Source organism: Cynoglossus semilaevis, chromosome 19, assembly GCF_000523025.1.
Source record: "Cynoglossus semilaevis isolate Cse_v1.0 chromosome 19, Cse_v1.0, whole genome shotgun sequence".
In the NCBI taxonomy this organism is placed as follows: Eukaryota; Metazoa; Chordata; class Actinopteri; order Pleuronectiformes; family Cynoglossidae; genus Cynoglossus; species Cynoglossus semilaevis.
In genome coordinates, this window is record NC_024325.1 from 8,173,974 (window position 1) to 8,194,922 (window position 20,949).

The 20,949-nt window shown below is 38.9% G+C and overlaps 4 protein-coding genes across 5 annotated transcripts in view; 1 reads left to right on the plus strand and 3 right to left on the minus strand.

The window, feature by feature from the left end:
• Positions 1–2,786, minus strand: part of LOC103395160 (rho GTPase-activating protein 42-like) — a 13,147-nt gene extending 10,361 nt beyond the window's left edge. The window contains exon 1 of the mRNA XM_008332763.3: positions 2,166–2,786. Within this exon, the coding sequence (XP_008330985.1) occupies positions 2,166–2,319 (154 nt within the window). The 5' untranslated portion in view covers positions 2,320–2,786. The remainder of the gene's footprint in view (positions 1–2,165) is intronic.
• A 4,009-nt stretch (positions 2,787–6,795) lies between these two features.
• Positions 6,796–8,227, minus strand: snrnp35 (small nuclear ribonucleoprotein 35 (U11/U12)). Its single transcript, XM_008332761.3, is given in 2 exon segments — positions 6,796–7,539; positions 7,541–8,227. Coding segments are annotated over 2 exon segments (720 nt in total). The 5' UTR covers positions 7,837–8,227; the 3' UTR covers positions 6,796–7,115.
• Positions 8,228–8,491: 264 nt separating this feature from the next.
• bud13 (BUD13 homolog) lies at positions 8,492–12,639 on the minus strand. Its single transcript, XM_008332760.3, has 10 exons — positions 12,419–12,639; positions 12,193–12,280; positions 11,477–11,561; positions 10,982–11,392; positions 10,574–10,761; positions 10,383–10,491; positions 10,078–10,216; positions 9,817–9,998; positions 9,623–9,704; positions 8,492–9,494 (listed from the first exon to the last, which is right to left on the minus strand). The coding sequence occupies exons 1-10, from the start codon at positions 12,622–12,624 to the stop codon at positions 9,401–9,403; spliced, it is 1,584 nt and encodes a 527-aa protein (XP_008330982.2). The 5' UTR covers positions 12,625–12,639; the 3' UTR covers positions 8,492–9,400.
• Positions 12,640–17,264: 4,625 nt separating this feature from the next.
• nectin1a (nectin cell adhesion molecule 1a) overlaps positions 17,265–20,949 on the plus strand; it is a 9,816-nt gene continuing 6,131 nt past the window's right edge. The window contains exon 1 of one of the 2 annotated variants that reach the window (XM_017041603.2): positions 17,265–17,724. In XM_017041603.2, coding sequence (XP_016897092.1) covers positions 17,673–17,724 — 52 coding nt within the window. In that variant the 5' untranslated portion in view covers positions 17,265–17,672. The remainder of the gene's footprint in view (positions 17,725–20,949) is intronic. The other variant, XM_008332759.3, reaches the window with a different exon arrangement.

Here is a 20,949-nt window from a genome sequence, read left to right on the forward strand (position 1 = left end):
ACAAAGCTACTGTATGTGCAGCGACATCGATCGCTCCCTCTTCTTGTATAACATTACAGAAGTGTTACACGTCAGTCACTGCTGAAATATAAAGACTTTACTACAAACAAACTGTCACAGCCAAACTTCAAGTAGCTCCATTCTCCCCAGAACTGTGTTTTACGAGTACGAACAAAACTCTGACAACCAATTTTGTTATCACCTGTCACTCTCTGCTGTGTTAACGCACACACACGTTCAGCACACTGGAGCACAGCCTTCCAGCGTCTGTGATCACACCGCTACATTAGTCAAAATATAATCATTAAGATGACATTTAGTTATGGGTTCATGGTTCACCTGGGGCTCAGACAAAAGAACGAGGAAACACACCTCCCTAGAAAAACTGGATCTATCAAAATCTTCACTACTGTTGTTCCTCTTCACTCTGACCTGAGTGTTTAGTGTACTAAGATTACTAGGAAATTCAGGTAGGATGTGTTGAACTAACCAGAATCTTAGTGTTGAAGCAGTGCTTACAGAAGCCAGTATTTAGTGAATCACGAGCTGATCATGGTACGATACTGCCGACTTGGTGATTATGTAGTTTTGAGAGTTTGACAAAGCACTTTTTCTTTGTATGCGTGTGTGTATGTGCATGTGTGTGGCAGGCAGTAGCGGTGGTGTGTTGATGATTACATTTTCAACCTGCAGGTGAGTCACAAAAACAGTGGCAGCCTTAAAGTGTGGGTGTGTCTGAAACCTGATATACGAAACTCAAAACGGGCGAGAAGGCCCGGAGTTAATCAACTGAAGATGACAGGCAACATCACAGAGCACATGACACGGGGACTGGAAATGAGGAAAAATAGAAAAACAAATTTTTAAAAAAAGAACTTAGTTAGACTTAGTTATATTTGTTTCACCATGTGGTCTATGTTAAAACACATCAGTGAGTGGGGAATGTCACAGCCATTCTGAGTGAGCAAACAACTTTCTCTATTTTGTTGATACAAAAGCCAGTTTATGTACATGTGAATGTCAAAAAGTTGGCAAGCTGGTACATCACATGGCCACCAGAACCATAAACTAGGTTTAAACTAAGAGTGGTACCTACTCTGTCATGTTGGTCATCACATGCTGTTTAGTATGCTGTGATACATTAACATTACATTGGAATCCACAGCCTGCAAAAACAGTAGCTACAGTGTAACCATCATGTACTGTACACTGGGCCAATGGCACTTACTTAATTTAAAAGATTGGTACATTTTTCAGTTTATTCCAGTTTAAACTAGAAATTCCAGGTTAGCCGCAATAGACTATGCTGTCACATCGTTTAAAGTGGGATTGCATTTACAGGGAAAGAAGATTAAATAGACAACCTTGCATAAGCTGCTTATTGTGTATACTCTTGGAAAACTTGTGAAACTAAAGCCATACTTTAAACTGGAACTTTCTGATTTCAAATTTCTTCAGGCTTTTTTTTTAAAGATTTGTTTTTTAGTAAATAATGCTCCTATACATTAAGCAAATACAATGAACTTTCTGATTTCAAATTTCTTCAGGTTTTTTTTTTTTTTTAAGATTTGTTTTTTAGTAAATGATGCTCCTATACATACATACAACAGCATGTTTGTAGTGTATAACATTAAGCAAATACAACGCATTAAAGCAATTTTCTGTCAATAAATCAATGTGCATATACATTTTCATGGAAAATAAAAGGAAGCATGAAAAAAAATTGTTCACTGACGGTTAAACGTTATCAGATATGAGATGTAAGTCAAAGGTGGTCAAAGCCATATGAGAAGTCCCAGGCACGTACAGTATCTAATCATGACTCATTGATATATGACAACTTGTTAAATGATAACATTACACTGATTTTCCACCTATGTACAGAACACTGTGATGTGTGTGTGTGTGTGCACATGTGTGTGCTGGGGGTTGGGTGTACCAGTGCATTCTTTCATGGGACTCCCAACACTCTAGCATCGCCCCTGGCACCGACCGTGATAAATAGTCTATAAAGTGTGATCTAATAGAGTCTTAACCCAACACATAGTCTCATTGTGCACCGATGGCCTCGTGTTACCCCTGATATCAGGCACTTGATGGTGTCGCTGTGACAAAACAGTGGTTTGTATTTTTAGAGCAGAAGAGAAAACAAACGTATTACTCACTCCTGAGAGCAGATATGAGCATATTCCCATCTTTGATCAGGTCTTTGATGAATCTGTTGGTTCGGTCCAGCTCTATCTCATGACACTGCAGCCTCTCTCTGAACTCAGGACTGTCCAGGAAAGAATCGCTGAACTCCAGCGTCGGCAGACCCATCGATGAATTAATACACGCTCGCACATACAGAAAACACACACGGTGGACAGAAACAGTACAGACGTCGACTCCTCTTACGTTCTCCCTCTCCGGTTTAGGGCAAAGAATGGCCTAAAAAAATCAACGTGTTCCGAGAAAGTACCACTTCCAGCTCCTTTTTATCATGCCTTTCTCCCCTTTTTTCCCCACTCACAACTTCCGGACAGTGAAACACAGCCAGCGCTTCAGTCTCTCTCTCTCTCTCTGTCTGTCTGTCTCTCTGTCTGTCTGTCACAGTGGAAGCTAAAAGCTAAAACCGCGACTCGAAAGCGTTGTTCTGCCCTTCTCTTAACACGGACCTAAAAAAAGTAAAAATAATAATAATAAAACAAGAATAACGTAGACTGTAAAGTGTACAAGGCAAACACAACCAATGAAGCTGTGAGAGCTACAGAAGTTTGGTCGCTGCTAAACTCACTATCAGTCCACTGCTCCGACTGAACTCGTGTTACTATGGGAACGAGAGACTCCTACTGGCCCGAGCAAAAATCTGTGCAGAGCTTTTAAATAAATCAATAAACAAACAGGCAAATGTTTTGAGGAATAATAATAAGCACTTGCAGGTGTAAGTTATATTTCGGTCATTTATCCGTAGAGTAAAACAAACGCTTGTCAAATTAATCCATACAATTTAATTTAGCTAATTTGTTGGGTGTTTTTGTTCGTTTTTAAGCTAATTTGTGCATTACTTTAGTATCTTTATGAGCTAATTTCTAGGTTTTTTTGGTTGGTGATAACTGTAGCCTTTATATCTAGAATATAATAATATAATATACAGTGTAATTTATTTTAAAAAATGTGTATTAAAACAAATTATACAAAGCAAATTAACAACTAACTTTTTATACTTTATTTAGTAATGTAATAATTGGCGAGTTTATGTGTTTTTTAAACACATTTAAATTGTTTTTCATGCTATTGCAATAAGGGTTAGCTATCTGTGGGTTGAATTCTAGTTGTGTTTAAATGCTTTTAAACTCAAATATATTAAAAGTATGGTACACTTATGACAACAATCTATTATCTAAACCTTGAATATATTTTTGTTCTGACCCAGGCTATAAAAAGTAGCAAGAAATATCACAAAATATTTAATTTACCTTCATGAAATTATCCAACGTATTATGCTAAAATTATGTCATAGCACTACAGCTGCTCATTTTCCACCTTCTGCACACTTGACGGTTTTACAGTATAATGTTTTTTTCTTTCTTTAAAGTGACCCACAGGCTCAGACAGAGCCTCTGACGTGAAACAAATACAGTCTGGATTTATGCCAGCAGGAAACACAGTGCATTGCTGAGTCCTGGCCAAGTGCTTCAGGGCAACCAGTGAATAGACAAAATAGTTTCTCTTTTTGGTGTGATGTGTGGGACTTTACACAACCGCAGTTAGATAAAACTTGTTTTCAAATTGTTGTAATTACTCAACTCCCTGTAGTGCTTGAATCAGCTAAGACAAACATGAAATCTTGGACCTGTTCAGTCAAAAACAAGGCTGAGCTGCACGCACTGCTTCAAAGCTTTACAAACTGGATTACTGTGTGTCAAACAGCCACTGCCCAGTTCCGATGTGGTGTAGGGGTGGTCCAGCTGCTTCATTGTCTCAGTAGGAAACTACTGTATCTGCCAGTCACTGGAGAAGAATAAGATGCCATGACTACTGAAGTAAACACGCTTTAAGCTTTCTATAATGCCTGATGCACACAAACATAGAGACGGTGCAAAGAAATGAAGACAGACTGCAGCAGTTTAAACCAAACACTAGGAGGGTAAGTAAGAAATGACATTTACTCTTTTAGGGCTCTTTTAGGACACTTTTAGGGCTTAAACCTGGATTTTCAGCAGGGCACTGTAATAAAAAGTTTGTACATTTTATAGTAAAGAATGAAAATTTCACACCTAAAACTCTGACATTTGAAGGGATTGGATCCAGGATTTTTATTTTGGAGATTGGCCTTTTTTCTCCAGAATCCTTAGAATAACATAAATAACTAAAAACTTTATTTTATTTATGATAATTTTGTGACAAAATGAAACATTTTAGTGATAGTTAATATTTTTACTGTATTGTGGTTTGAAGTAGTTCTGTTTACTACATTCTACTTTTGGTAACAAATATTGCCAATTTTATTAATATAAAATCCCGGTCTGCAGACAATTGATGATTTTTAACCAACTAACAGTACTACTTATATAGCCATCTTCTAGTAAAAACATTAAATCTGTGGATACCTTTTAACTGCGTTTTCTGTTCCAGACGTTAAAGATCACCTGCAGCTGAAGTCATTAAGAACTGACAATCTGGAACCCAAAGAGAAAATGTTCATTGAAAATGCAAACGCACAACATCCACGCCACTGTGATTTCTTCCTGCGTTGTCGATCCTACAGAGGAGAACTTCCGACGGTGGCAGGTAGAAATGTGCTACATGTGTTAGCGATACCCTGACAACAGTTGTACATTACCACCAAAAGTCACATCAAAATATTAGGACCCCTGACCACACCTGCAGTTTACAGTCTATAACTTTGATATAGATGTCTATGGCAACAGTTTACCTGACTCTCTTTGTTTTGACCTGGCCTCACCAGGACTTCTCCTCTATCCTGACATTCCTGCCAAGATGGAAACAACGTCACAAGAGGCCTTCTGCTTCAAATACATCCCACAGCAAGTCAGAGTCAAAGGTCTGCATGCTCTCATCTTAGCCTGGAGACTCAGCTCACCTTATCTGCTGCAGATAAACACTGACGTGTCAGAGGGGAAAGATTAATTTATTTCAGGCCCAGTGTTTTGTTATTGTGAGGGCAAATTACAGAGTTAATCTGTGTATTTAAAATCTTAATACCTTAATAAACCTTAATAAATATTAAGGTGTTAAAAGGTGCACTGTGTAAAATTTTGGGTAAATTATTTTCTAATACTCTGATATTGTAAGAAATGAAATGCAAAAACACGTTAACAACTACATTCAAAAATACTCTCCTCAAGGGAGGCGACCATGTTGAATAATCAGTTTTTGACATTGAATCACAGTAGACAAACTACCTTCAATGTTATCAGATTACGTACAGCTTGTTCTCTGGGATCAGTGTAGGAGAGTCATCAAGGCCACAGAGTTTCAGGTCAGAATCTAGAAAAAGAGAAAAAACATTGTTAATCAATTCTTCAATATTAAGTACCAGTACCACATCAAAACAAGCCTCACTGAAAAAATAAAGCTATTTTTCCAGAGCTACTTAAGTCATAAAATCAAAATACCATGGTTTCTGTCTTTTTGAAAACAGACATATTTATTCCCCCTAATATTAGTTAAATCAGTCCAATAATCACATAGATTTTACTCTATTTGTTATTTGTAGGATGTGACATTTAATGCAATGACTCTTTTCAAATGTTACGATGACCCTTCAGGAAACAAATCTGATCAGAACACACAGCAGCAGTCCCAGTGTCATCATCCTACACCTTCGAGACAAACAGGAAGAGGAAACACAGGCATGAGCAGCAGGGACAGTACACAAGGACAGAGTGCAGGCACTCATCATGCAGAAACAAGAGAAATGCAGTCTCAATATCAGAAGGATTTTCCTCCTCCGTCTTCCTGTCGCAGGAGGCGAACGCCTGCACTCCCACAACCGGACAACATCGGCATCAACCCAGCCTTCAGGTATGGGCTACAACAAATCAGTAAAATCATTATGATATCGTCGAAAATGGTTACAATTATGTGTATGCTTGATTCACAGGATCGAGTTTAACACAATTCAAAGAGAGGCTTTTCCTCAGTGGCCTACTGTGACTTCCGGCTGTGTGGGCAGACAGAAAGTGGCTTCACCTGCTCAAACAAACACAGACAGTTATTAATGTGTTCAGCATATCAGGTTTTCTGGGATTAGAAAAGGCAGACTACTCAGACTAACAACTATGTCTCATTGTCAATGTTTTCTATAATGGTAAAATCACAACATAGTATCAGATATATAAGTTTTTTTTTCATGTCATTTTGAAAGCAATCAATGCAAAGCACATCCATAAAGACTATTATTAAACCAGTACTAACATGCCTGTTGTGTGACTCTGTCTTTGCATTATCCCTGCTGTCTTATCTCATAGACAGCACCAAAACCCATAATTTAATTCTTACTCTGTTCAGACATGACCAGAGTGAAGACGAAGCCACGGGTATGTCTTGTTTTCACCAGTGTTTCGAGGAATAACTTCTTGCAAGCTGCTTTTTAGTACATTTGACCCAAACATTAAACACCAAATGTAGTACAACCTATGCAGACAACAAACCTTCACAGATTTATACTAATGATTTCATATGTACCTGTGTTAAGCTGACGAGAACAAACAAGTCCTTGGTGACTCATGTCTGCTTGATCTCCAGAGATTTAACTCAGACTAAAACAGAAGACAGACCTTGATCCCATTTTTCAAGTTGATGGTTCATTCCAAAAAAAGTGGTGGTTTATTAAATTATTTCATAACAAATAGGGTTTAATGCAAACAATAAAAATGAAGTCATGACAATTTTGTCCAACAAAAAGTTATCCTGCTAGGTTAAGAAGCTAACCTCTCAACAATAGAGAATGGAGTATTTCCTTGTAAAAAAAAAAAAAAAGGATATTTTTGTAAGAAACTGTGATGCTTCTGGGTGGAATTATCTACAATTGGAAACTAGGAATATATATATATATACACACACACGCACATAGGGTTCGTGTTGAAATTGAGAAAAAATCTTGGCTTTCATCGTCTTCTGTCCCTGTGTCTACTCCTGTCCCTCTGTCTGTGGTCGTCTCTGGACCTGTCCCTGTCTCTGGACCTGTCTTGTTCTCTTGACCTGTCTCTGTCTCTGTCTTCTCTCCTCCCTCTACTGCTCCGATCGGGTTCTCTTTGTCGGTCCCTGTCCTCTCTGTCTCGTTGTCCATGCATGTCCCATTCTCTGCCTCCGCCTCTCTCTTGGCCCTGACCTCCGAGGTTGATCGGTTTTCTGAAAGGCCTGTCCCGGCCGCCGAACCTCAGCTGTCCGGACTCCTTCTTCCCTCCCAGTCCTCCACCGAGCCGCCGGGGTATCCATCCTTCCAGGGTTCTCTCCAGTTCGAAATCCACAAATATTTCGTGCTGGTCCACCATCAGTTTGTTAGCGTCCCGGCGAGCTCGCACTACGGACATATTCAATAAATGCGTATTTCTTAGAAAAGCCAGTAACGAAGTCCCGGACCAGTCGAAGCCGCTTGATGTCTCCGTACTTGGAGAAAACTTGGTGCAGCTTATCTTCGTTTGTCTGTGGATTCAAGCGAGCCACGAACAGAGTGAGCAGTGGATCTCCAACGACACCTTTGTTGGGCTTGTAGCGGGCGTTTATCGCCCTCCACACCGCCCGGTCATGCGGTTCAACGTCCGTGCCGTCGATGCTGCCTGCCTTTAGGGGGTCATAAATCTTCGCAATTGGGTTCCAGTCTGTCATTTCTTCTCATATGGAGACACAAAAATGTTTTCTCGGTCGTTCGTTTGCCACATTCACACGGGTGCGTCTACAAAAACAGTCCGTGTGGAAACAAGCCACCGTGAACATATCCACCAGGTAGATTTCTTTTAAATCACCTTGGACAACATGATTACAAAAAAACAAAATAATAGTTTTAATGATACTGCGTAGACGGTATGAGTTATAAGACTATTAAATGTGGCAGACCCATAGCATCACAATTTCATGGGAAGGGAAAACTTTCCCATTACACTTATTGTGCTTGGCGCTCATCAATTGCGTCATTGAATCGCGTCTCCATTCCAGCATACTCTGGCGCCACCTGCTGCGTATTGCCATAAACATATATATACGCGTACGTGAACTTAAATTATGTTACTACTTTTATATACAAAAATGTAGCATATTGTAAGCTACGTTATAATAATACAATAACTTGACGTTTTAATGTTTTACCAATAACGAATTAGGACACTTTATTTACGTGTTCTTGGAACGGAATAATAAGTAGTAAAGCTGGTTAAAAACGGTCCTGGTATCAATTTAATGGGTGAATTTAGAGGCTCTATTGTATGATTTAATTTTAAACTTCTATTCTTATCTTGTGTGCTAATAACCTAAGACAACACAACACTTTACAAAACCATTATTTATTAAAACAGTACAAACATCTATTGACAAATCTCAATGTTTATAACAGTCTTTTACTGTTCTGTACAGGTCTTTCTAGGTCTTAGGTCTTTTGTCATGTAATAAATTTTCCCCAAATTATCAAAATGGTTTGCAGAGGTTGTTGTTGTTTTTTTGTTATTTTATTTTAACAAATAAAGCGCTCTGTTACACCCAGCAAATTCCACAAATTTACAATCAGCATATTCTTAAAGACTAATAATAATACCCCTGGTTACAAATGTATCAGAATCCAATAGAAAATCATTTGTAAAAAAAAAAAAAAAGAAGAAGATAAAACTATGGTTTTATTTTCTGATAGTCAATATTAAAACATATTTGCAGTCTCCTATACTTTGGGTGAACCTATGACTTTGGATGATATTATATATTTGTGTGTATAAAACATGAAAAACGTGTTGCAGAGGCTCAAAGGCACCCTGCTCAGTGTGACAGAGGTTCTCGTTGCATCGCCAAATAATTTGTTTTGAATTAGATCAATTTTAAGTATGTAAAAGACTTACTGTATGTACAAGTACTACCTCAATCAAACTATCTGAAAATATAAATCATATACAAAAAGGCATGATCTAAAACCAAATATTGAGAGACTGTTTTCCCTGAGATCAGGTTCAGCTCATCGCTGCCTTACCTCAGCCATCTACTTTGTTTGACCAAAAAATGTGGCTTCAATGATTTTAGTTAGAGGAACAAATTAAATGGTGGAAGCATAGCGTCCAATGACAGGTTTCTAATTTTTTCTTTATCATTTTGTCTTTTCATGACTAAAGTTGAGGATCTTACTTAATTTTCTCAAATGTCCGCTTGTCCTTGGAATTAGTCAAATAAAAGTTCAGCAGTCCTGGACTTCAGCTCACATGTCCTCCACACTCCACTTGTAGGCTTCCTCTTGACCTGCTTTTTTATCTGCCAACCGCTTAAAGTATTTCTGCTCAAATCCATTTGACCTGGTGAATACAAAGGAAGTGAATTAATGATTCTGAAAATCAATGCCTAACTACATTGATGACTTCAAACATGTGGTTGAAAGACCTCAGAAAGAACTGGATTGACTGAGGTTAAACATAAAATGTACCTGTCAACTCCATCCCAGCGGTATCCTGGTTGAATATTGAAGCGATTTGGTGGTGGCTGTGGGCCTTTGTACCGAGGTTTATCTGCAGGACAAAGTATATATATTAATTATTGATAACAAACAATCTCAAACAGGCTGCATCAAACAGCCTGAGGACCATGTATGTACGTTCTGTATGTATGCATGCTCCTCACCATCTGTCTTTGTGGTGCGATTCTTCTTCCGTCTCAGCATCGCTGCCATCGGATCTCCTTCTCTTTCCTGCTCTCTCAACAAACGGTCCAGGTCCTCGTCATCGTAGTGACGAGCCAGCGGCTTCTGGGATTCTTGTAGAGCATACTCAAGTTTCTGCTGGTGCATCTCACCCTGGGCCAACCTACAAACATATACCATATTAAAAACAGTCAACCGTTGTTTTAATTCAAATAAACTCCAGGAAACTTCTCTAAACTCACCCTTTACCCCACTGAGCATATTTCTCATCCTTCGCTGCTTTTTCTCCAGCCTTTCTCTGCTGTTCTTCTCTCTCCAAGTCCAAATTTCTTCTTTTACCACTCTTGTCTCGAAACACGGTGTGGGCATTTCGGGATTCCTCTGTTTCAAGAAGAAAAGAAAATATATAAAATCATTTTCAATGCTTAACACCTGTATTTAATTATGCAATGGATTGTAAATATTTGAAGCTGCTTTGAAACAAGGAGTTGTTAATAATAACAGTTGATGATAATGTTTAGTTTGAGCTCAATAAAAAGACACAAACCTTCAAGCGGTTTGTTGTTTTTCTCTCTTTGTCGGTTCTCTTCCTTCTCTTTTCTTAAAACATCCACAGAAACAAGACCTGCCTTTCCACCAGAAAGCATTCTATGTCCCTGAAAAACATGTATAAATTAAACCACCAAATTGAGAAACATTTAAAATGTACTGTTATTTAAATTACACTTTTTTCCTCACATGTGATTGGCCAGGTCTACGAGGTGGAGAAAGATCACCATCAGAGTTCTTTCCAGTTTGTGGTCGCCTCCTGGGAGGAGACTGGTCAGAGTCAGAGCCATGTCTCATTTTTGAAGACCTTTTTGGAGATTGATCGTAATCTTCTCTCTCCACTGGCCTTTTGTGTTTCCTTCTTGTGGGAGATGAATCTGAAAGGAAAGATAATTAGTCTTTTAAAAATATATCTTATTAAATAAAAACTAAATGAGCTTGACTTTTGATGCTAAATGTTTCACTTTCTTAACTGATTTACTGTATATTAAACATATAGTGGTAAGCTGGTCAATTAAATGCCTATTATTATTAGGTTTAGTGCCATTTTAGAAAATATTATAATATATAAAAAATAATATAATTATTATTTCTCACCTTTACTTTGTGTTTTCCCAGATTTCCTTGAACGTTGCCGTGGAGGTGACAAATCTGGAGAGTCGTGCCGACCTCTTCTATGAGGAGACAAATCAGGAGAATCACGGTGGGATTTTCTTGGAGGGGACATGTCTGGAGAATCATGGCGTGCTTTTCTGGGAGGCGAAATGTCTGGAGAATCATGGCGAACTCTTTTTGGAGGGGACAAATCGGGAGAATCATGGCGACCTCTTCTAGGAGGCGATACATCAGGAGAATCATGACGAAGTTTCCTGGGTGGGGACACATCAGGAGAATCATGGCGAGCCCTTTTGGGTGGCGATGTTTCTGTAGAGCCATGGCGGGTCTTTTGTTTATGTTTCCTTGGTGACAGCTCTGTTGAATCATTTCCTCCATCTTCGTCTTCATCAACTTAAAAAAGACACACAATGTAAATAAAGGGCTCTATTGCACCAACACATTAGCATTTGCAAATCTTTCACTAATGCTATTTACCTCCTATGATTTTCCACTTGTTGCTGGTTCTAAAGTTTTCCAACTGAATGACATCATCTGGTCGTTCATCAATCACTTCAGCAATCTTTGAAGAAATAAGTAAATTAGTATTCAATACTTAAAATAATAAATACTTTAATTTGATGAATCTCACGTGCCCTTTTACTAACTTTTTGAAAGTGAATGTTAACAATGCTACGTTTATTCTGTTACTATGAGAGCACTGCACCTTCACTCAAATTAGTCCAGCACTAATATGCTAAAGAAACAAATGCCAATGTGTCCCTCTCCAGACAAACCATTACAGGACCCCCAGTGATTTGGAGATTCAGCTGAGCAGAACAATGTACACTGTATATCAAATAATTCCACCATCCTTCCACATATTTTTGCTCTAATAGACAGTCCATACACACTTTACACACACTACTGGAGCTTTAAACAACATCTTAACAATGGGTTAGTGCGCAGAGTTAACGTTTGCACATTTTTCTTGATATTCGTCCATATTAAAAAAAGAATTGGATTACTTTACTACTGTGAAACACGTAAATCTACCAGTGTGTTTATGTCTTTCTGTTTGAGCAAGACACAGTACGGATTTTGTCATATTTAGGATTTCGATATATCTGAATTAATCATAAAAACTGCGAAGTACAATATTCAGGCACGGGAAATGCATTTTGATTTAACGAAGAATATTTGCTTGTTCTCACCACTGGAGCCTCGTCTTCTTCCTCTTCAACCGCCTTCTCTTCTTCAACTGTCTGTCTCCAATCTACATCATCGTCAACGATTTTGAATCTTAAGAAGAAGTAAAAACTAGTTTGTTCCCAGAGACCATTCAAAGCGTGAACGTTAAACGTCGATGTCTCCAGTGGTACAGCATACATTTACGTAAAACCAAACAACGGTGTAAGATTAAGGTTGCCTTCGACTCACCCTTTCTTGACAACCTTCGGTCGTTTCTTCTTAATTTTCCCTTTTGCCTTCTTTCCGTCTTCATCCGCGGACAAATAACGTTTTAAATACTCCGCTTTAGAAAGCCCTGCAACAGAGCTACTTACAGAGGAAACCGCCATCTTTGTTTTGCGGAAACTACGGAAAGTGAGGTGGGACAAAATGGCCCCAGACGGAGGCCTATCCATGATAAAGTTTTTTTCTATGAAAATGAGCCCTTATGACATATAACATACATCTATCCATCCACCCATCCATTTTCATCCGCATCTACCCAAATCACATTGCACCTTACCAACCCCCCTATACCTTCCTGCGGGTAGTGAGTCCCCTTTAAAAAATAACATACAATATATCTAAAATTGTTTTGAGTGAAAGACCAAAGAGACATTATTTTAACATCTCGTTAGACCTTTTAGACGTTTTTGGACGTTTTCAAACCCTGAAAATATAATAACAACAATAATAATAATAATAAGAAGAAGAATTTGGTTCGTTGTCTCTTCCAGACAATATGAGTGTTTCATTTTTTAAGAATTTTAAAATATTGTACAGCCAAGAAAATATCCCCTAAATTAAATGCTACATTCTACAGTAGGCCTTTCATGTAGTACTGTCTACCACCGGCAAATAATCCTTTAAAAACAGAAGAAGCAGAATCAACTGTCACAAAATTCAATACATTGAAGTGCCAAAGCCACAAAACTAATCATTTTTCACTTTTAGTGTTGTAAGTCTAATTATTTTAGTAGTTATTATGGTCAGTATGTGTGGGTGTGAAGGGTTGTTTCTGTATGCCTATGTCATTGTACGTGAACAGAGCTTTTTAGGCTAAATTGTGGTGTTGTTGTGGTTTTGCTGGACATGCAGAAAAGCATTAGTGTTCAACATTTTCTCTGTCTGTGGTACAGCTGCAATTGTAAAGGGCAACATTAGTTTTCTGCCCACTCTCCTTAATGTGAGTTCCTGCAACTTTGCTGTGTCAGGCTTTTAATTTCTTATTGATTTGTTGAGCACAATCCAGGAGACATTTGGTCCCTTGGATTCTTTCCTACAACCGACTGATGTGGTCTTGAGACACTTGAAGCAATTCTTTGTTTTCACCACGAAACACCTTGCCAACTGTTTCAGACCTACAAATGAGGTCAAACAAAGCTGTGGTGCTTAGTGGACAAAACTAATATCATTATTTACAAAATTATCACTTACTGTAATGATAATGGCTCTTTACTTTAGTGTTTTCACCTTTTAAGTGTTTGCATGGAGGGCTCCGGCTGGATGAAATGGCTTACTTAGATTGCGTTCCATTTCCAAAAGCTCCACATTATGAATGATTTAGGCGTCTCCTTATAAATGTGGACAACACATTTATTTATTGTAATTTGTTTTCATAATTAATGGTGCACTTTGCGCAGATGTTTTAACTTTAATTAGCAAATATTTGTTTGTATGCTCAGCGGATGAGCTTCAAATCACTGGCTCCTCGCCCTTCTAAAAAATACAATAAATCAATACAATAAACTGGCTGTCATTTCTGTTGGACAGTGCATTCCCATCTGGATCCCAGTCATGTACCATTAATAGGAAACTCACACCAATATAGTGTCTGACTTTGAACAACATTTCTTTATTGAAAACAAGCAACGCAGCTTCCAAAGCCATTTATACTTGGCAAGTTACGCAGTGCATTAATTCTCTTACAATACAGTGTGTTCCTCTGCAACAAAGAAAGCAGGTCTGGGTTGAACAATTTAAGGTTGTTCTCTCTCATTAGACAGAGTTAAGAAAAACACATGATACTTTGTTAGTGGCTGAAGTAGGAAGGAGAAGGAGAGCCTTAGTTCCATGCTGTGAATATGTAGTTGTGATGATGTTGTTGTTGGTTGTTAATGCAGAAAGTTGGTTGTAGGTGTGGTCAGATGTGTGTATGTGTGCCTGGGTGTGTGTCAGCACTGTCTCTTTAGCTGTTTGTGCAGTAGAAGATGAGAAGCAGACCAACTATCCAGGTGCAGGAGCCCTTCAGGAACATGCTCACAGCTGAACATGGGAGAAGTTTATCTGCAGAACAACAACACATTTAGTTTCAGTAACAGGGTTTATTCTCTGGAAAAGTTTAAATCCATCTCTCTCTCACTTTCCCCGTGTTATTCACATTCAGTCAACCTACCTGCCTCTACATTGACACTGACACTTTTTCCGCTAATTTTGCATATGTACGTTGTGTTGTGTGGGAGCTTGTCGGAGAAGCCGCGCAGGGTCATCCTGTAGCCATGGGGGTCCAGCTGCTCCACCTGGCTTTTGTCTTTGAACTGGTTCTCTGCAGATGAGCCGGAGACATTGGTATTAATCAGGGACTCTTTGGTTCCGGAAGACCAGGAGAACTCATAGGTGTCGAACTTGTTGGGTTTTTTTTCCGAGATCAGACAGTCTACCCTCAGTTCCTTGTCATCTTCAAGACACACGGTGATGTCATCAGACTCTGCTGTGATCAGCAGCACTGAGGAAAAACAGAGGCGTGAACATAACAAAGTACAAAAAAGCATTGTATATTTTGCTTAATATTTTTGTACAGTGATAGGTCTCAGGTTAGCTGTGCAGATGTCTTACCTCCCAGCACTCCAAACATGAACAGATACTTGATCATGATGGAAAATCACCCATCCAACTGAGAGGAGACGGAAGAAAATGTGGATGACTTCATAACATGATTTTCTTTAAATCAGTAAACTGTGGCTGTTGACGTTCTTCACCAAATGTGTTATAATCAATTTACCCTTCACAACAGTGTCAAGCTGTCCAAACAGTTTTGTTATAGTGATGGGTGAGGTCATGACGTCATATTTGTTATGATCCAAAAACACAGGATAAAAAAATCAAACCAGAGGAAATAACAAAAAAACAAAACAAAAAAAAACAAAGGTATTATTTTGACACTAACTTCTATGTGTGTGAGAGACGCTGTGCTGCGATAATCTGATTTGTGAGTATAATCTAATAGTTCTCTTGTGTTGTCTGGAACTTAAAGGGAAAGGCCACCTGTGGCCAAATGTAATTTCTGGATGACGCAGATGCAACTCACTTCGCACTTTTTTTTTCTACTGCTTTCAAAAACATCCATCAAATATTCCTGCACATTTGAAACAAATTTGCATGATGAAGTGTTCAATTCAGCATAAAAGTTAGAGCCTCAAGATGACAAAACGTCAAACCTGAAGTGTTCTCAGCCCAGGCATATTTTCATATTCAAGCACTTTCTAACATTTGTTTTTCAGATGTGATTCCCTTTCTCCACTCCACTCCCCAGCTGTGTCATTCTGAGCATCATGAAGGAGACTTACCTCTTCTCAGGGACAGGGAATGAAGCAGCTCCTGCCTTTCCGTGCCTGTCAGGATGGTTGATAACAGCTGGTAGCGTTAGCCTCAGTGTTCAGCACTGCAGAGAAACACACCTCGAATGTGGAGGAGTGAGGAACACTAATAGCTGGAGAGGGAGTGGGAGGGATAAAGCTACAACACAGAGATGCTGATTCGTCTTTCTCCTCTGCAGTGTCTGACGGAGGCAGCCAGCAATGCTGAGGCAAAACATAGTCTTCGTCATCACTTTTCCCAGCACAGTGTAATGACCTTGCTTCCTTGTTTGTTCCTGTGACAATTATCAATTATCTGAACAAATCCCCAGTGCATTAATCCACGTCTCTGTCCAACAGACATGTCATCTTTCCAATTTTCATATTCACACAGTGTCTCTGTGCTTTTTCTTTTTCTTTTTTTTTACTAATTCTCTGGTTGCAACCTCCTTCATTTCACACCTGCCTACTCTGGATCTCTCCCTCGGGCGTCCAACCTCTGCAACTCACCATGGACCTGCAGCCAAGGTCATCCTATTACTTTTAGTAATAGCGGTGCAGCAAAATGGAGACAGATAGATGTGGTTCATTTGAGAGGAGTCTCATTAGCACAAGTAACTCTGTATGGGATTTAACAGCAGAATTAGACAACTTCCCACTAAGTTAAGAACGTTTTCATGTGGAGTTCCTGATCTTGATCAATTGTCTTAAGCCTATATCAAGTAAAATAAGACTTTTCAAGGAACTTTTAGATAAAGCCTGACACATGAAAGGACACACAAGTAACTGACAAACCACACATCTCCAAATAGTGAACTGTGTCTAGTTTAAATGGAAACTATTATTTTCTCTACAATTAAAACAGCACAAAATCTAATGAGATCTTAAGACAAATTAATAAAGACGATTTTCTAGGTGCTTTTTATGCAAATAAATTAAAATATAACCCAGCATCGTCATTTCCTCGATCCACTTTATAGAGTAACTCCCCCCTCCCCACAGACACACAAAATAACTTCTCACAGCAAAGACTATTCTGCATTAGACTAGTACTAGTCTAAAGCAGAATAGTCTACTATAGTACTAGTCTAAAGCAGAATAGTCTAGCACTAACACTATTTTTTTTCTGGCCTTGTGACCCACAAAATGTAGCCATGTGACCCACTTTAGAGCCACAACCCACCATTTGAAAAATTGTGCTGCATTGGCTTTTTGCTACATTACTTTTATATATACTGCCTGACATCTGGACAACGCTGTGCTAATTTGGATGATGCTTAGCGAGCGTCATCATCAACAGTTATTATTCTAATTGTTTTTGCTCTTTGTCTTAACTAAACACGTGACCTAAACTTTCTAAGTATGCTTTTGTAGGAAAGAAGGGAGGGAACTATGCAGAGCAGCGTCCCTTCATCATCATCATCATCACACAGTTTTCGGTTTTTTTTTTTTTTTTTTTTTTTTTTTTGATACATCTGATCTAGTGACTGATCTGAGGTCAGCCCTCACTGCCAGAGGGAGTAGTTGGTCACACTCAGGACTCACGACTGGGGGGGGAAAGGCAATCTCAGAAATAATCTGCCCACGCGTTAATCTGCTTTATCCCCGCCGAGCTTCAGCCTCAGCCGGACAAAGACCGGCTGCAGCTCCTCCATCACTCAGGGGAAGGCGCAGGAGAGAACAGTGGCTTAGACGAGCGGGAAATAACATTAACAACATTTACTATTCGCGAAGGAGTGAATAAATCAGGAGTTTGTTGTGTCATTTATGGAGAGCTGGAAATAAAGTCAAGCCGCTGCGGGGTGTCCACTTCGGGAGGCAGGCGCAGAAAAAACACGCGCTCACTGGGAATTTTACCACAGACTGAAGCTGGAGAAGCTGGCACGGAGATGGGAAAGACGGGATTTGGGATTTTCCTGGTGATAAACTGTGTTGTTTCAGGTAAGGTCCGCTCTGCGTGTGTAAATATATTTGAACGACTCCATGATTACATAGTTTGGAATTGTTGGAATTGTTAATTATAATAATTGTTATTATAATCATTGTTCTTGTTGTTATGGTATTTAGCAAATGTTTATGTGTTTAAGATTTAATCTATTTAATAATCGCACAGGTGGGATTTTTATTTTATTATTTTATATATGGAAATTTCAATATTATTTCAATTTTTAATTAGTAAGTTTAATATTTCAGTAATTTAACAATAGTTACCAGTTGACTTCAGCAGAATTAATATAATACAAAAAATTGCAATACATATAATATACGTGATGTCAAATAATTTTAATTGAGGTGATAAATTCCTGAAAATCAGAGCTGATTGAATGCTGCACCATAACGATGTGTCGAGGTCAAAACTTTGGTCAAATTAATCAAACATGTTGCCCTTGACACTCTTTTTTTTTAAACCTTTATGTTCTTCTGCTGATATGTTAAAATAGTCATAAATACAATGACAAACCCTTTATAAGACTCAGGATTAAATGTTGCAATTATATTAAAAAAATCCGTAACTAATGTTACTGATGTTACTGTTAATGTTGTTAACATTATGTATACATTATATATAGTAATATAATAATGTAATTTTCTTCATGGTCCGTGGATGTGCCTGTACCACACATGCAGCTTCAGGGCAGATGGTGGTACTAGTTAGAGTGGTCTACATTATATGCCATCACAAAGGCCATTGTGGCAGCCAGCGGATGTAGTGAGCCTCTGGATCTGCTGTGATTGCTTTTCACATTCAGGCACTAATTTGCTGCTGGACATTGTGAGTGTGAGGTCACCGCCATGTGTACAGAAAGGATTGTAATGCTGAAGGACAGGCCGGTGGATTAAAGCTGCACAGGAAGCAAAATGAGTGTAACGACATGATAGACGCCAAGTCCCAGCTCTGCTGACTGCTGCTGCACTCTGTCTGTCTTTTCTTGACTCGTTAGTTCTGGACACAGCAGCTCTGCAGACCTGCCACCTGCTGTGGTCTGCCAGCCATTTGACGCAACTGCTGTCACAGAGTCGGTCCTATGTTTTCACCTTGTCATTAGAGTTGGCAGCAGCTCCTCTGCTTAAAGACACAGAAAAGGCCGACTGAGGCCGTGAGAGTGACTTTTTAGCGTAATCCACTGTCCTTATGGCCCGCAGAAATAATCCCACACAGCCCCTCTATCACACTACTTATTTGGCCAATCTCTGTGTACTTTTCTCAGTGTTAGACTTTTAAAGATGTGCAACCATCTGATTGGGCATCTGTTCACACAGATTAACGTCTTTCTCCAACCCTTTTTTGCTAATTCCCGCAGAACACATTTTAAAAGTATTCCTGGCAGGCAAAAAATCACTTTTTAACTATGATGTTGTTCATACTTTCTGTGTTATTTAACCTGACAACACTTAAAATCATACAACATGGCAGCTCTGGGTCTGGTCTGTGCTAACCCTGGATGCTAATTTCTACTTGCAGCTAAATTGACATGATATTGTCATTAGCCCACTGAGGCTCTGCACACACACACACACACACACACACACAGGGCCATTTAATTAATAATAATTTACAATAACAGTGACCTATAAAAGTCGACCGTTTATTTATAATACAACTTCCACTGAACCTTATAATAAAACCTAATAATATGCTACTTTTAAAAGGCTCAGTGTCTGCTGTAAAGCCCTGTCCAGCTTGGTTGCTAACCTTTAAAGAAGATACTGACTTTTTAATGGCTGTCGTCTAAAGTGTGTGTGAGCACAGCCACGGAGGCAGGAGCCAGTGTATTTAAGCTTGTGTGAAACTCAAGAAGTTTCTATTTCATGGTTTTCACTTAGATTGAGTTTTAATCCTCGAGGCTAAGCCCAGTTTTGGATATTTGAAACCTCTGATGAAAAGTGACAGCACTACCGTTCATTGCGATGCTCGTGTCCCAAGTGCCCCTGTGCAATCGTTTCTAAATTTACACCCATGGTTATTTAATTGCTCTTAATAAGGCGACGTAGAAGCTACTTTCACAGTCTTTGTTTTTCTGTCCATTTCATTTCCCTCCCAGGGTTCAATACGCAACACACAGATGCAGCAGTAGCAATCATCATAATCCTGTGAGCTGTTCACTGAACTCCAGCCAAACGCACACTCTGTGTTCTTGACGGCAGTGTCAAAGGGCTTACAGCCCCGTACACTCATGTCATGTGTGTAAATGTGTGTGTTTGACCTTAGCTGAACTTTCACTCAAAAAAAAAGGGACAGAAAAATTATTCCATTTTTTTTAGTTTGACCGGAGTTCTAAATCTAGGAAGATGAAAAAGTCACGGTCATTGTTGATATAAATGCCAGCTTTGCATACAAATAGAAAGTATAATAAAAAAAAACAGGCAGTTACAGGCAGAACTACTGAGGCAGAGTTGTGTTCATGTACTTTGACTTTGCTCTGCTTGAGGTTTTCATTGTAAATCAAGAGACACAAACACACTGTAATCCCAGATCAATCATAGATTTGATAGCCTGAAGATTAAAGAGTTAATCTGTCTATAATACTCTCCCTCTCTCTCTCTCTCTCTCTCTCTCTCTGTGTGTGTTTCTGTTTTATTTCTTATTCTGTTGCACAGAGTCAGCGTTTTAAGTAAGAAGCTGGAAGTAGATTTGGTTTCATCAGACTTTAAAGATATTCAGTTAGTATTTAATGCTAACACTAACAGCTAACAATGTTTAAAATATACAGATTTTTTTTTTCAAAAAATATTATAATAATTAGGATATCCCACCAAACTGCAAATGACTAGTTTGGACAAATAAAATAAAACACCTGCTTCTCTTTAACTGCCGACGTCACACATCTAAACAAGAGAGGGTGTAAAAATAAACTGTAAACTGTAAAAGAAAGATGGAGGATATCCTATTAGGACGTGAACAAACAGCCCAGTGCCACGCTGTGATGCTGCTCATTGTAAATGCTGCAAAGTGTAAAACAATATTGCCATTGTGTGGTCATGTTCCCATGATGGCCTCTTGTGTGTGTTTCTGTTTATGGATTATTGTTAATGGCACTGATGAGATCATTTCCTGTGCCTTGAACAATAGAAGAATGTGAATGGAGAGGAAGGTGAGAGAGAAGAGTGTGTTAGAGAGAGAGAGGGGGGGGGGGGGGGGGGGGCCTTTTTTGGCGGCTAAAAAAA